The following is a 16610-nucleotide window of genomic DNA, read 5'->3' as shown; positions in this document are numbered from 1 at the left end:
TTGTATATATTTCCCACATATCTACATAATCTTACGTGTATAGCTTTTTATCTGTCAATCTCTTACTCGTTTTGTTTACCCCTATGCATTTACTGTTAGTGTTGTTTTCACTTTAAACCCTAAGTGTTCATTATTGTTCTTAGTGAAACTTGAGCTTGTTATTATTTGAGAATCAGTGTGGTATAATAGGAATATTTAATCACAGTTTTGCTACCATTTATTGAATGCCCATTTTTTATCCATTTACTGGGCTTCTCTGCTTTACATAAATGAAAGATTATCCTCAAATAATTATTTCTAATTTGTGAGACAAATTACCTCTACAAGATAGGCTGTAGTGTATCTTTGTGTTCTTAGAGAAATATAGTACTAGACTAAGAATCCCAGAGTTGACTTGAATCTGCCTGCAATGCAGGAGACCTGGGGTCGATCCCTGGGTTGGGAAGAGCCCCTTGAGAAGAGAATGACTGCCTAGTCCACTATTCTTGCCTGGAGAATTCCACGTCGAACATGACTAAGCAACTAACACTTTCTTGTTTTACTCCGTCTTAAATCTCAGCCAAACCATTTTAGAAGCCTTTCCTTGAAAGGAAATTGAATTCAGTTATGTTTTGGAGGGTTTTTTTTTTTTATAACGTAACCTGTAACCTTGGGTATATGTAACTTGATATGAGTGATACTGTTTTTCTTTTGATACACTTAGGTTATTAACTATTGTTACAGATATTTTAAATCTTTTTATATTAATAGTGAAGTTTTAGGAAAATTGGGATCCACGGTCAGTTCTAGTACCAAAAAGAGTATGGACTCTATTAATGTAATTCATTAGTATATTTACATTTTCTTTTGTTACTAGATGTTTTATGGAAAAATTAAATGCTCAAACCTCCCCAAAACACAATTTAATTTAACACTGACCACCAACCTTGGTTATTTTTTGTCTGTCCCCTACCTGCCACTCCCACCCTTGGCCATGCAGGTTGCAGGATCCTAGTTCCCCAACTGGGGATTGAACCTGGCCCCTTGGCAGTGAAAGCAGGGAGTCCTAACTACTGGACTGCCAGGGAACTTTATGAAAACAAGATCCAGTAAAGATATTTAAAGATATTTACAAATCTTAAACAGATAAGTTTTAATCCAAAATGATGTTGTAGAAAGTATTAGAGCAGTCAGGGTACATGGTCCTCAGCTTTGCATCTTGTAAATGGTTTGCATTTTATACAATGCTAAGAGAATGCTAAGAGAATAAAATAATACTAACAGCTATGCTTCCGTGTTTATACTAATAAAATATACTAACTCCTTTCATGTTTCACTGTCCAAATTCCAGTCTGTGATAAATGTATTTATTTGTTTAACAAGTTCTTTTTGAGAGTTTACAGAGTGAAAAGCTCTGTTTTGGATTCCCAGTGATTATTGATTGCATATGTTGAATAATAAATAATTTGGTGGTCATTATATACAGATCTGTAAGGAAGAGTGCTGACACTTCTGAATGCTTGTTATGGTCTTGGCACAGGTGCTTTTTACCAGTTTTCCTTATTCTCTCACTCGCCATGTGAGGTATAGACCTGGATCCCTCCTTATTTTACAGACGAGAAAATCTTTGAACTAAGGGAAGTTTCCTATCTTACGTAAACAAATAACCAGTAGAGCTAGAAATAAATCTTGTTCTCTTTGACTCCAAGAGTATATATATTAAAAAGGGATTCTAGTGCAAAATATTTATGAAATTTTGTTAATAGCTGTAAGTCTGAAGTTTATGTAGTGTGAAGTTTTTTGATTTTTTTGTTTATATTTTATAAATTTTAGTTTTTAAATTGAAGTGAGCCCCTGTTTGAGTCAATTTTTTTTTTTTGACTGCAGCTTAGGAGATCTCAGCTCTCCCACCAAGGATAAAACCCTGCAGTGGAAGCAAGTAGTCTTAACCACTGGACCACCAGGAAAATCCCTTTATTTTCTCTTTGGAGTTAAACTCAACCACTCAGGAATGATGTGTCTATTTTATTTTTCCCATTATTGTCATGTGGTTGTTAATACACATACACACACACACCACCTCAGGTACAAATAAATGGAATTAATTATGACCGTGGCCTAGAAGATTACTTAAATCCTTAAAGTTTTTAAATACTTAAAACTTAAAGTTTTCACTACTTGCTACTTGTGTGACCTTGATCCAGGTACTTAAAATGCCTCTGGACCTTCTTCATCCAATGGACCTACTCTATTTCATAGGGTTGTTATGAGGATTAAATGAGATAATTCAGTGCTTCAGTTCAGTTCAGTCGCTCAGTCGTGTCAGACTCTTTGTGACCCCATGAACCGCAGCTCTCCAGGCCTCCCTCTCCATCACCAACTCCCAGAGTCTACCCAAACTCGTGTCCATTGAGTCGGTAATGCCATCCAACCATCTCATCCTCTGTCATCTCTTTCTCCTCCTGCCCTCAATCTTTCCCAGCATCAGGATCTTTTCCAATGAGTCAGCTCTTTGCATCAGGTGGCCAAAGTATTGGAGTTTCAACTTCAACATCAGTCCTTCCAAAGAACACCCAGGACTGATCTCTTTTAGGATGGACTGGTTGGATCTCCTTGCAGTCCAAGGGACTCTTAAAAGTCTTCTCCAACACCGCAGTTCAAAAGCATCAATTCTTCGGTGATCAGCTTTCTTTATAGTCCAACTCTCACATCCATACATGACTACTGGAAAAACCATAGCCTTGAATAGACAGACTTTGTTGTCTCTGCTTTTGAATATGCTATCTAGGTTGGTCATAACTTTCCTTCCAAGCAGTAAGTGTCTATTACTTTCATGGCTGCAGTCACCATCTGCAGTGATTTTGGAGCCCAAAATATAAAGTCAGCCACTATTTCTACTGTTTCCCCATCTATTTGCCATGAAGTGATGGGACTGGATGCCATGATCTTTGTTTTCTGAATGTTGAGCTTTAAGCCAGCTTTTTCACTCTCCACTTTCACTTTCATCAAGAGGCTTTTGAGTTCCTCTTCACTTTCTGCCATAAGGGTGGTGTCATCTGCATATCTGAGGTGATTGATATTTCTCCCGGCAGTCTTGATTCCAGCTTGTGCTTCTTCCAGCCCAGCATTTCTCATGATGTACTCTGTATATAAGTTAAATAAGCAGGGTGATGATATAAGCCTTGACGTACTCCTTTTCCTATTTGGAACCAGTCTGTTGTTCCATATCCAGTTCTAACTGTTGCTTCCTGACCTGCATACAGATTTCTCAAGAGGCAGGTCAGGTGGTGTGGTATTTCCATCTCTTTCAGAATTTTCCACAGTTTCTTGTGATCCACACAGTCAAAGGTTTTGGCATAGTCAGTAAAGCAGAAATAGATGTTTTTCTGGAACTCTCTTGCTTTTTCGATGATCCAACAGATGTTGGCAATTTGATCTCTGGTTCCTCTGCCTTTTCTAAAACCAGCTTGAACATCTGGAAGTTCACAGTTCACATATTACTGAAGCCTGGCTTGGAGAATTTTGAGCATTACTTTACTAGTGTGTGAGATGAGTGCAGTTGTGTGGTAGTTTGAGCATTCTTTGGCATTGCCTTTCTTTGGGATTGGAATGAAAACTGACCTTTTCCAATCCTGTGGCCTCTGCTGAGTTTTCCAAATTTGCTGGCATATTGAGTGCAGCACTTTCATAGCATCATCTTTTAGGATTTGAAATAGCTCAACTGAAATTCGATCACCTCCACTAGCTTTGTTCGTAGTGATGCTTCCTAAGGCCCTCTTGACTTCACATTCCAGGATGTCTGGCTCTAGGTGATTGATCACACCATCGTGATTATCTGGGTCATGAAGATCTCTTTTGTACAGTTCTTCTGTGTATTCTTGCCACCTCTTCTTAATATCTTCTGCTTCTGTTAGGTCCATACCATTTCTGTCCTTTATTGAGCCCATCTTTGCTTGAAATATTCCCTTGATATCTCCAATTTTCTTGAAGAGATCTCTAGTCTTTCCCATTCTGTTGTTTTCATCTATTTCTTTGCATTGATCGCTAAGGAAGGCTTTCTTATCTCTCCTTGCTATAGTACATAGTAATATCTAGCATTTATTTAACGTTTTGTTTTGTCTCTGTCTGTCCAAGGCTGTCAGAACCAGAGTCCCACAGTAGCCGGTTTTGTAGATGTGGGAGAACTTCTCTAGTGTTAACAATATATGTCTAAGCAAGATGAGAAGAATTCGGACTTTGCTAGTGGCCCATTGGCTAGGACTGCCCTCCAAATACAGGGGACCCAGTTTCGATCCCTGGTCAGGGAACTAGAGGCTACATGCAGAAACTAAAGATCCTGCATGCCACAGCTAAGACCCAGCACAGCCAAATAAGTAAATAAGTTTAAAAAAATTTAAAAAAGATGAGAAGGATTTATATTGTTTCAACTGACAGATACTTCAGTTGCCTCATGATTAGGCTTATGATTTTTATTATGGCAAAGATTTTGTTTCCTTAAATAATCATTTCCTTGATTAAGCTTAGATATTTGGATGATCATTCCATTTTGCATGGTTGGCTTTTCATTTTCTTCCAAAAAGGATGTGTTTCTTCTTCCCTTAAATGTTGTTAATCATCATTATATCAATTCTGATTGTTGCACTGTAGACAGTGTTCCATTGTAGACTACGTTGGCATCACATTAGCTACACATTTAATTGTATGTCTGTAAATAACTAGAGTAATTAGGCTTCAGCCTCTATGGCCTCAGAGAAAGGAAGGCTGTAGCTGTAAGATCACAGTAAAAACAAAAGAAGTTAATATCTGTGCTTTTGAACCTGTAGGCTGATGGGAGCAGTAGGGGACCCATTTGATGCTCACCCAGTGTCCCTCACTTTCTGAGTTGTTTATATGTATCTCAGTAATCTGAGGTGAGTACTGCTCCAGACATTTATGGGTTGAGGAGATAAAGACAAAAAGATTAAGTAGTTTGGTCACACACCTGATATCACCACACTAAGTGATAGTGGTAACTTGCTGCTGCTGCTGCTAAGTCACTTCAGTCGTGTCCGACTCTGTGCGACCCCATAGACGGCAGCCCACCAGGCTCCCCCGTCCCTGGGATTCTCCAGGTAAGAACACTGGAGTGGGTTGCCATTTCCTTCTCCAATGCGTGAAAGTGAAGTCACTCCATCATGTCTGACTCTTAGCAACCCTATAGACTGCAGCCTACCAGGCTCTTCCGTCCATGGGATTTTCCAGGTAAGAGTACTGGAGTGGGGTGCCATTGCCTTCTCCAAGTGGTAACTTAAGGGATTACAAAAATATAATTTTGACTATGAGGTGTTTTTACCCTATGGGCTGACTACAGCCCATAACTTCAGTTCTAGCCACCCTCCCATTTGCTCCTTCCCCATCCTCAATAGGTATGATTTCTTCACGGTGCTTTGTTGAATTATAGTTATGGAAGCCTGTCCATGAAAACTCTCCAGGAATGGACTCTAACCTGCCTTTCCAGCCGTCTTTCTTGGAATAGTGCCAGAGGCTTGGATATAGTAGAGAAGGACCTCAGTCTCCTGGACCAGGCTTTTTTTTTTTTTTGTCATTTGAGTAATACATTGTACATATAGAAGAATACATATCAAGCATGTACAGTTTAAGGAATAATTGTAAAACCAACAACTGTCTATGCCCAGGTCAAAAAACTAGAACTCTACCAGTTCCTTATAAGTGCTTTCCTGTTGACACCTCCCACTATTTACCAGAGGTGACTATTGTCATGACCTTGGGATAATCATTCCCTTGCTGCTCTGTAGCACTTAACCATCTATATGAATCTCTAGACAGAATAATAGTAAGTTTTGCCTGTTTTTTGAATATTATTAAGTGGATATCATACCGTATGTATTCTTATGAAACTTTGCTTTTCAGTTATTTTTGTTTGGAGTCATGGAGAACTTGAAACAGTTTGCTTCATAACTTTTCATTATGGAAATAATTGATGTCTGTAATTTTGTAAAGTACAGTTCATAAATGGAGATGAATTATAAATATTTATTCTTTTCTCTCCTCATTTCTCTAGTTATTGTAGCTTTAGTAGACAGAATGGGAGATGCCAAAGACAAGGTTCGAGATGAAGCTCAGACTCTGATACTGAAGTTAATGGATCAGGTAGCACCACCTATGGTAAGCCTGCATTTTAAAGTTCAGATTCTGCTCATTGATGATTAACTAACAGTAAAGATAGGTGGTAATCAAGCAAGTCAGTAAAGCCCCAGGGATGTGAAACTTAGAATTTTAAACAGTGAATTATTGCTAATGCTTTAAGGACATTGAAATTTTAAAAAAGTTGTCAGTATTTAACTGCTTGATTTTTTTGGTTTTCTTTTTCTTATTTTCTGCTCTTTAATGCTTTTTCAGAAAGCTAACTTATAGATTTCAGTGATTTGACAGTGTACTGATTATATTATTTGTTAGGATTTTCTGGTTTTCACTACCTGCAAATTATATTGGTGTTCAGTGAGGGTTATATGAGTTTCTGAAACCCTTACTGAGACAGGGAGAAAATTTTTATTGTGACAAGTGGTTGCTAGTTATATAAGGCATATGTTAGATGATAGTACCTGTGTTTTATGAATGTGGTAGAAAAAAATTGGTCTTATGGATGTATTTTGAAAAAGGAGTAAAGTGACATGTAAACAAATATTTAAAGAGTAGCTCACTTTTAGTGGGAAAAAAATCAGTTTACAAAATATACAATGATATTGTGTTATTTAAAATACAATATAAGAATTGTATTATGTATATTTTATTTAAAAAATCTGGAGAATTGAGTTGTAAAAGTAGACTTCCTCTGTTTTTTTATACCCTAGAATATAAAGATATAAATATGTATATAAGTCCTTATTTATAACTTGGTGAGTATCCTTTGACGCTTGCTTAGCAATTCGAATTTTAACTTGTTTTTGACATGCTATTGTTACAATGAGTGCTATAAAGAGTATCCTTATGTCTTTGGACATAAACGTAAGTGTAGAGAAGTGTTCTGACATGGTGTTAATAGGTCAGGTTATTCACATTTAAGACTTTTTTTTTTTGTAAACTTGTAAGTTACTCTCCAGAAAATTTGGCAGAGAGAAATAATATTAGTAGAAATTGAATACAGAGTCCAGGGAGAATAGAGTCCAGGAAGAGGCATTTGTATGTATGTATGTGTGAAAGTTTGTATATATGTGTGTATGTACACATTAGTCAGTGGTAAGGGTGGTGTTTCTTAAATGTGGAGAAAAGACTGATTGGGACACTTGGCTATATGTTTGGGAAAACAAAGCTTAATTCCTTCTTATAACAAACCCATGTAATTGTTTTTGATTGTTTGTATAGGTTTATCTACGCTTTTTCAAAAAGAAAAGATTACTGGGTGGGTAGCAATAGAATGATTTGCCCAAATCTGTTTCTGTATTTGGATCCAGTGTTAAGAGGAAAACAGCCTGAATTATAAAATGTTGACAAAGCCTATTCCTTGTGACAGTCTGTACTAGTTGCTAGGCAACATTGGCCCTTTTAAATGCTGACAGTACTCCAGGGCTTATAATGGTAGCATTGTTACTGACGGTTTCTAAAGCTTAGAGGAATTTCTGTGTCCTTGGAAGTTCTAAGGTTTTTAGGTATTAGACACAGTTTTTCCAAGAAGAATTGAAATCTAAAGTGAAAGATAGAAAATCAAAATTTAAAATGTGATTAAGATATTAAAAATGGGTGAGAGCAGCATCAGTGCAAATTTGGCTTAGAAAAGCTTGCAGAGAAGTGAACAGTCCATGGGAAGGTTTAGCTGTCAGTAAGGCTGGTAGTACGTTCGAGAATAGATAAAAGATTATAACATGAGTAATTTAATTTTTTGTTATACATGTTTACTTTTCTTTCAAATAGTACATTTGGGAACAGTTGGCCTCTGGTTTTAAGCACAAGAATTTTCGATCTCGAGAAGGCGTGTGTCTGTGTCTTATTGAAACATTAAACATGTAAGTTTTATGATTATTGGAATATGTTTTTCATTTTTCTAGAAAAAACAATGTATCGATTTCACAAAGCACAAGGAAAGCTATAGAAATAACAGATTTTAAATAGTTGATAGTTGTTAATTCATCTCTGGCACCAGCATTTTTATCTTATTTGATAGCTTTATCTGCTAATTTTTTTGTGTGTAAGTTCTCTCTCATGTTGTTAATTAAAAATTATTAGTCACTGATAAGTTTCTCTTTTTCTCTTTCGTATGTTAGTGGTTGCCACCCGAAATGGATGGTCATATAATAAATATGCTGGTAGAACTTAGAATCTACTTCTGTTCTGGACCCAGTTTGGAGTTTTCTTTAACTCTGTGGTATTTTAGCTGTTGTAGCCAATTTCCCCAGCCCCCTTTTGCCAGTTGGCCCTAGGCTTTCTAGAGCAGTGCAAGTGGTTACCAAAATCATGGACTGAGTAAGACTCCCCCAGGTAATCAGACAGTGCAGCTGGCAACAGTGTGCAGAGATCTGACAGCATAGATGCTGCAGAACTCCAGTCTGAAGAAATTGTGAACTAAAGCATTTGTTCTCTTTCTGGATTAGTTTTTTCAAGTTCTGTGGAGCAAGATAGGTAGTGTGTAGGAGCTTTCAATTTTTGCTGTAGTGTTACTTCCTTTTCTCTAACTATACCTTTGTTTTATTTCTTTTACTCCTCTATGGTCCTTTCTGCCATCTAGAGCTTGTAAGTGCATTCAGTCCGCACAGCTTTTGTGGTTTTTGGCTCCTTTGTCGTTTGCTTTCAACCCATGACCTCATCAAAATATTAGTAAGCATAAATAAATATCTTTTAATTTACTTATTTTAGTGGAATGACGAATGCCAATTTGTGTAAGACCCAGAGTCTAAAAAAAAAAAAAATCAGTATTTTAACACAAAAGTTCAAATTTTCTGAGTGATTGATAGGTTGCTAGGTTTAAGACTGCCATTGGTTGAACATTTTGCTCCGTTGGATCATGTGTTGACAGTTTTCATTGTCGGTCATGATTATTCAAGTTTCCATATCTCACATTGTTTAGGATTAGTTTTTGCTTGTGTCTCATACTTTTCATGTTTGAATGATGTATGCTCATGCTCTCCACCATATTTGTCTTATTGAGACAGACAAGAAGAAAGTATAACAGTATTTTGTTTACTGTTTAATTAAAACCAAATTCTCTTTACTTTTTTTTTTTTCAAATTATATTTAGTTTTGGGGCTCAGCCACTAGTCCTCAGCAAGTTGGTACCACATTTGTGTATCCTGTTTGGAGATTCCAACAGTCAGGTAAAATTTTATTTATATTCAAGCACTAAATTTACAGTCAGTTTTTTTTGCCACCTCTTGTTTTCTAGTGCTCTTATTCCATGTTTAAAAAAGAAGAGAGAGGGTTGAAGGGGGGTGGTAAAATCAAGATTCCACTTCATTTTTTTTTTTTTTTTTCAAACTCCACCACATTTAGTTTTTAAGAACATGTTTTATTCACAATGTCACTTAAGTTTGTTAGCTGTTTGGCTAGTATTAAGGGTAGATGGGACTTAAAGGATAATTCTTAAGTTGGAAAGTTTGAGTAACAAAGATCCTGGACACCCTTCTGTAGTGTCCCATCTATGAGCTAATTGTGAGGATACATTGTCAGCTTCCTTTTCATTCCTGCATAATTTTTGCAACAGTCATAACCCTGCTTGTGCCCGTGGTATATCACTTGCTGGAGATTTCATGCCCCGAGCCACAGATACTATAGACATAGTACAGGAATGTGCTCTGGAACTTGTCCCTGTGGTGGGTTGAATCTTGACTGTAACTCTTTTAGCACAGCTTGGGCGTTTGGAATGACCCTGAGCTAGGTTTCCCTGCTTTTAGGCCCTTGCTCTTCCTACAGAGGTTTGTAGAGAGTTCTCCTGTCTGTTTATTTCCCCTTCTGCAGTGAGCTGTGCAGAGGAACTAAGAGCTGTCTTCCACATTCCTGTGTTTAGGCCGCATTTATTTTTTCTTTTCATTGTGGTAAAATATTCAAAACATAAAATTTACCATTTCAGCCATTCTTAAGTGTAGAGTTAGTTCACTGGCAGTGAATGCACTGACATTGTCGTGCAGCCATCACCACCAGCCATCTGCAGAGCTTTCCCATCTTCCAGCTGTCACACGGTGACTCCACATTCCCCCAGTCCCTCACTCCTGGCAGCCATGTTTTACGTTCTCTCCGTATGAATTTGACCAGTCATCATGTGGAACCATATGATATTTATCCTTTTGTATCTGGCATATTTCACTTAGCATAATGTCTTCAAGGTTCATCCATGTTGTAGCGTGTGTCAGAATTTCCTTCTTTTGCTTTCTAAGGCTGACTATTATACACCACATCTTGTTTATCTATTCATCCACGGATAGATATTTCGGTTGTTTCCCCTTTTTGGCTATTGTGAATAATAATGCTGTCAACATTGGTGTATAATTTTCTGTTTGAGTTCAGGCCACATTTCTAAAAGGCAGTTTTATTCCAAGAAAATGTTAACTGTGATAATGATTTGTATTATCAGTTCTTTACACAATCTTATTACAAATAGAAGCTTTTTTAAAAGTCACATTTATTTAGATGCTTCTTAGATTTCTGTAAAACTTTTACAAGGTTTCTCTAGACATTTCTAGATAGGTCGTCTTGGTTTTTATTAATGACCTAACGTAATCTCCCAGGCATTTAAAGACATTAAAACCAACTTGGAGCTTCAAGTTGGTCCGTGAATGTAATGTTATCTGGAGGTAAAGTATTTTATTGTATCTTGTATTTTTTTTTTAAGTTCTGAATTATTTGGCAGGTTAGAGATGCTGCAATATTGGCTATGGTGGAGATTTATAGACATGTGGGAGAGAAAGTGAGAGTGGACCTTTATAAGAGAGGAATTCCCCCTGCTAGGTAAGTATTACTAAATATATTTTTTTGTCACTGGTTTTAAAGGTTTTAATTTCATGTGCTTATTTAAAATAGGTTTAATTTTCTGGACTGCCATCATATTCAAAATATATAAAAGGATACATAGGTCAGTTCAGGTCAGTTGCTCAGTCATGTCCTAGTCTTTGTGACCCCCTACTGCAGCACGCCAGGCCTCCCGGTCCATCACCAACTCCCATAGCTTGCTCAAACTCATGTCCATAGGGTTGGTGATGCCATCCAACCATCTCATCCTGTGTTGTCCCCTTCTCCTCCTGCCTTCAATCTTTCCCAGCATCAGGGTCTTTTCAAATGAGTCAGCTCTTTGCTGGCCAAAGCTTGGAGTTTCAGCTTCAGCATCAGTCCTTCCAATGAATATTCAGGACTGATTTCCTTTGGGATGGACTGGTTTGATCTCCTTGCAGTCCAAGGGACTATCAAGAGTCTTCTCCAACACCACAGTTCAAAAGCATCAGTTTTCGGCGCTCAGCTTTGTTTATAGTCTAATTCTCACATCCATACATGACCACTGGAAAAACCATAGCCTTGACTAGACAGACTTTGTTGGCAAAGTAATGTCTCTGCTTTTCAATGTGCTGTCTAGGTTGGTCATAACTTTCCTTCCAAGGAGTAAGCGGTCTTTTAATTTCATGGCTGCAGTCACCATCTGCAGTGATTTTGGAGCCCCAAAAATAAAGTCAGCCACTGTTTCCACTGTTTCCCCCCCGCCCCCATCTATTTGCCATGAAGTGATGGGACCGGATGCCATGATCTTAGTTTTCTGAATGTTGAGCTTTAAGTCAACTTTTTCACTCTCCTATTTCACTTTCATTAAGAGGCTCTTTAGTTCTGCTTCACTTGTGGCCATAAGGGTGGTGTCATCTGCATATCTGAGGTTATTGATATTTCTCCCGGCAATCTTGATTCCAGCTTGTGCTTCTTCCAGTCCAGCGTTTCTCATGATGTACTCTGCATATAAGTTAAATAAGCAGGGTGACAATATACAGCCTTGACGTACTCCTTTTCCTATTTGGAACCAGTCTGTTGTTCCATGTCCAGTTCTCACTGTTGCTTCCTGACCTGCATACACGTTTCTCAAGAGGCAGGTCAGGTAGTCTGGTATTCCCATCTCTTTCAGAATTTTCAAGTTTATTGTGATCCACACCGTCAAAGGCTTTGGCATAGTCAATAAAGCAGAAATAGATGTTTTTTCTGGAACTCACTTGCTTTTTTGATGATCCAGCAGATGTTGGCAATTTGATCTGTGGTTCCTCTGCCTTTTCTAAAACCAGCTTGAACATCTGGAAGTTCACGGTTCACATATTGCTGAAGCCTAGCTTGGAGAATTTTGAGCATTACTCTGCTAGCCTGTGAGATGAGTGCAATTGTGCAGTAGTTTGAGCATTCTTTGGCATTGACTTTCTTTGGGATTGGAATGAAAACTGACCTTTTCCAGTTCTGTGGCCACTGCTGAGTTTTCCAAATTTGCTGGCATGTTGAGTGCAGCACTTTTGCAGCATCATCTTTTAGGATTTGAAATAGCTCTCTTCAATAAATAGTGATGTGAAAGTGGGATTTCCACATGTAGTAGAATAAAGTTTAACTTCTTCCTCATACCACATCCCAAAATTAACTCAAAATGCATCACAGAACTAAGTGTAAAATGATAAAACTTATAGAGAATGCTAGGCAATGGTTTCTTATATGTCACACCAAAAGGATAAGCAACCAAAGGAAAAAAATAAGCTGCACTTCATCAAAATTAAAAACTTGTGCTTCAAGGGACATCATCAAGAAATCGAAAAAAAGACCCACATAATGGGAAAAATATTTACAAATAATACATCTCATAAAAAACATGTGTCCCAAGTATATGAAGAATATATAATAAAGAACTCTTAGAGCACCACAGTAAAAGGACAGATGACCCAATTTTAAAAACAGTCAAAGGATTTGAATAGAAATTTTGTCAGAGAACATACACAAGTGGCCAGTGAGCACGTGAAAAGGTACTCAGCATCATTAGCCATCAGAGAAATATAAGATGATACTACTAGGTTGGCTAAAATTAGAAGATAGACAATAACAAGTGTTGTTGAGGATGTAGGGCAATTAGAAGGCATTGTTGATGGGAATGTAAAGTGGTATAGCCACTTCGGAAAACAGTCTGTAGTTCCTCAAAATGTTAAACAGAATTACCATATTATCCAGCAGTTCTACCCCCAGCTATATACGCAAGAGATGTGAAAACATATCCACGCAAAAGCTTGTGCACAGATGTTCATAACAACATTGTGAACATTCATAATAGCTAAAAAGTCAAAATGTCTCACATCCCCACATGTCCATAAGCTGATGGATAAACAGTAGAATATATCTGTAAACGAAGTACTACTTGGCCATGAACAGGGGTGACTGATATATATTATAACATAGATGAGCCTTGAAGACATTGTCAGTGAAAAAAGCCAGCCATATTAGATGATTTCATTTATATGAAATGGCTAGACATGGCAATCTATAGAAAGGAAGCTAGATTAATGGTTGCATAGTTCTGAGAAAATTGGGGAGAGTGACTGCTAATGAGTATTGGGTGGTTTTTTGGGATAATAATGACATTCTAAAATTGTGTACATCTCTTAGCTTTATATTAAAAGCCATTGAATTGTACACTTTAAAGGGGTGAATTGTGTGGCATGAATATTTTATCAGTAATTGGCTGATACACAAAAGAGATTATGTTCTGAGATACCTAATTCTCTCTTTCATGTTGTATTTGTGATTTTTTATTATGACTCTAAACTTATATATGGACTTCAGATAGAGTTTCTTTTCTGGTTCCAATCTAATGCTTTATTAGTCTCTATCCTTATCCTGAATCAGAACCTTCCAGAGCTTTACACACCTCTATCCTTTGGCCTTCTAAGTTGCTTTTGGATAGTCCAGCCTCCATTGTATTTGCCTTCGGTTAAGTTGCCTAATTTTTTTTCTTCCTGAATTACTTAAAAGATCCTAGTTTCTTCTTTCTACTCTTATGTTGTTTCCTCCTTTTCCATCAGATTATGTAGCCTCCATTTTGAATAAGGTTGTTTTTCTAAATAGCTATATTATTTTATAATAGCCTTTATTATTTATTCCTATCTTTCTCCCTATTACTGTTATATTTGCTAGTATTTCCTCTTCCCATTAAAGCTGCCTGTATCTTCACTCTTTGCTGTTTTATCTGTCCCATGTCAATTCCTTACCAACCATCCTTTCTCTCAGAGCTTGCAGCCCTTCGTTTCCTCCTCCCATTTTGCTACTGAATAGTTGAGTGCTAATTTCATGCTCCTTAACATCTTGTTCTGACTTTTTCCCGAAGAGCTTTGTGGCCTGTGTGGTCTTCATTCTGAACTCCTATCTTCCAGTTCCAATTTTCCCTCCCTTGGCTCATCTTGTCCACATGTTGTCTGGGCAGCCTGTTTAATGTCTGTTCAAGTCTCTGGAAGATAACTGTTCTGTAGGCTGAAGGGACTTGATATCTTTTGACTGAAGTACTTTCAGATGTATGAATATTTGTTGAATTTAATGGTTTCAGATGTGTGACTCTGAGATGAGTTTAAGGTTTAGAAATCCTGTTATAATAAATTTCTAGAAGGTTTTCAATTAAAAAAAAAAGTTTCTAGACCAAACAGTATCTTCATCCTCAATTTACAAGTAAAAGATGACAGAATGTGGGCTAAGGCTTAACTAAAGTTTTAGAAGTGAAATTATGACAGAAACATTGATGTGAGAAAAACATTTGGCAGTTAAAGACCTACCTAGATCTCTAAGTCATAAATTGAAGAATAAATCATAGCATGATATAATACTGAAAAAGTTTTAAAAATAGTGCTGTCAGTGTGATCCCATTTTGACCCAAAGAAAATTTATATATAAATATAAAGAATTGGAAAGCAGGCAATTGAATAAATTCTCTGGGTGGTGGGATTGTGGGTTTTTTCTTTGTTTCTATTTATGTTTCCTAATTTTCTTTTGTAATGAGTATATATTACTTTTCTAATAAAAAACACATTTTTAATTAAAAGTGATAACAAATGTAGAAAGTAATTATTCTGAATGTAAGAGTTAATAGAGTTGGTATTGAATTAAAATTCAACATGAGATTATCAGTGACATCAGTATTACTTTAATTTTGACATTTTGTATTTCTTTGTTTTTATGTTTAAGTTTCCTTAGTATGATTTTTATGTACTTTAAAAAAATGTCTTGGTGACTGAGTGGATTCATTGTAAAGTTGGAACTAAAGTACTTTTGATGGGTTTGGAGAAATAATTTTATGATGAAACTATGAAACTGTCTTGTGTAAAAGTTATCTTTTTTTAAAAAGTGGAATTATAGTAGATGTACAGTATTAAATAAGTTCTGGGTGTACAACATAACAGTTAACAGTTTTTATATTCCATTTATGGTTATTCTGTTCCCTTTGTTGTACGATATATCCCTGTAACGTACTTATTTTATACATTGTAATCCCCTTCCTTTGAAAGTTATCTTTTTACAAATGCACCTGTGAATGTGTAGAGTTCTACCTGTATTTGACTCCTTGTCTCTACCGAATAGATGGGTTTTGTGTCTGCTTTCAGTAAGTGAGTTAATTATAAAAAGAGAGTTGTATACAACTAACTGAATCCCTGGGATTGTTTTTTCTCAGGGAAGTGGTGAAGGAAATTGTTTCTAATTAAAAATGTATGTAAAATAAACAGAATTTATTCTTTATTCCCAGATTAGAAATGATACTTGCCAAATTTGATGAAGTACAAAATTCAGGCGGTATGATTTTGAGTGCCTGCAAAGGTAAGAATAATTAAGTTAATCCAGATCTCAAACATTTCTGAGATTAGGTAGCAGAGTTTTAGATACTAAAATATGCCTTCAGGTCAACTATTATATCACTGATTCAGCAGATTTGACTTTGTGGGTTAAAACTTGGTTAGGATATAGTAACAAAGTCTTTATATTCTTCTGATCATTAACTATCCTCTGACTCTTGGAATAAGTGAAAATTTAATAATGGGTTAATTGTGTAAAGTGGTATTATTCTTTAACCTTATTTTTGGTATCCTCTGTGTTGAAGATATGATGACCCCCTTGTCCTCTGTGTCCTTCTATGCATAAACTGTGTTTTTTACTCAGCTTATTTTGTAATTGAAGTATAGTTGATTTGCAGTGTTGTGTTGATTTCTGTAGTTACTCAGTTATACACATATACACGTTCTTCTTTATGTTCTTTTCCATTATGGTTTGTCTCAGGAGATTGAATATAGTTCCCTCTGCTATACAGCAGGCCCTTGTTGTTTATCCATTCTGTATATAATAGTTCTCAGCTGCTCACCCCAATTCCCAGTTCATCTTCCCCTAGTTTCCCTTCCCCTTGGCAACCACAAGTCTCTTCTCTATCTGTGGGCCCATTTCTGTTTCATAGATTGGTTCATTTGTTTTATATTTTAGATTCCACACATAAGTGATATCATATGGCATTTGTCTTTCTAACTTAACTTCACATAGTATGATCATCTCTAGTTTATCTGTATTACCACAAATGGCATTATTTCATCCTTTCTATGGCTGAGTCATGCTCCATTGGATATATGAGCCACATCTTCTTTATCCATTTATCTGTCAGTGGACATTTAATGATTGCC

General features: G+C 36.6%; 1 protein-coding gene across 33 annotated transcripts in view; it reads left to right on the top strand.

Moving 5' to 3' along the window:
• CLASP2 (cytoplasmic linker associated protein 2) overlaps window positions 1-16610 on the top strand; it is a 179355-nt gene that overhangs the window by 14211 nt on the left and 148534 nt on the right. For all 33 annotated transcript variants that reach the window (XM_044934175.2, XM_044934163.2, XM_044934162.2 and 30 more), the window contains exons 3-7: window positions 6041-6144; window positions 7888-7979; window positions 9209-9284; window positions 10814-10911; window positions 15692-15762. In XM_044934175.2, coding sequence (XP_044790110.2) covers window positions 6041-6144; window positions 7888-7979; window positions 9209-9284; window positions 10814-10911; window positions 15692-15762 — 441 coding nt within the window. The remainder of the gene's footprint in view (window positions 1-6040; window positions 6145-7887; window positions 7980-9208; window positions 9285-10813; window positions 10912-15691; window positions 15763-16610) is intronic.

The sequence above is a fragment of the Bubalus bubalis genome, chromosome 21 (assembly GCF_019923935.1).
Source record: "Bubalus bubalis isolate 160015118507 breed Murrah chromosome 21, NDDB_SH_1, whole genome shotgun sequence".
Classification (NCBI taxonomy): domain Eukaryota; kingdom Metazoa; phylum Chordata; class Mammalia; order Artiodactyla; family Bovidae; genus Bubalus; species Bubalus bubalis.
The sequence above is the reverse complement of the archived record's forward strand: the minus strand, read 5'-3'. Positions and strand labels throughout refer to the sequence as shown.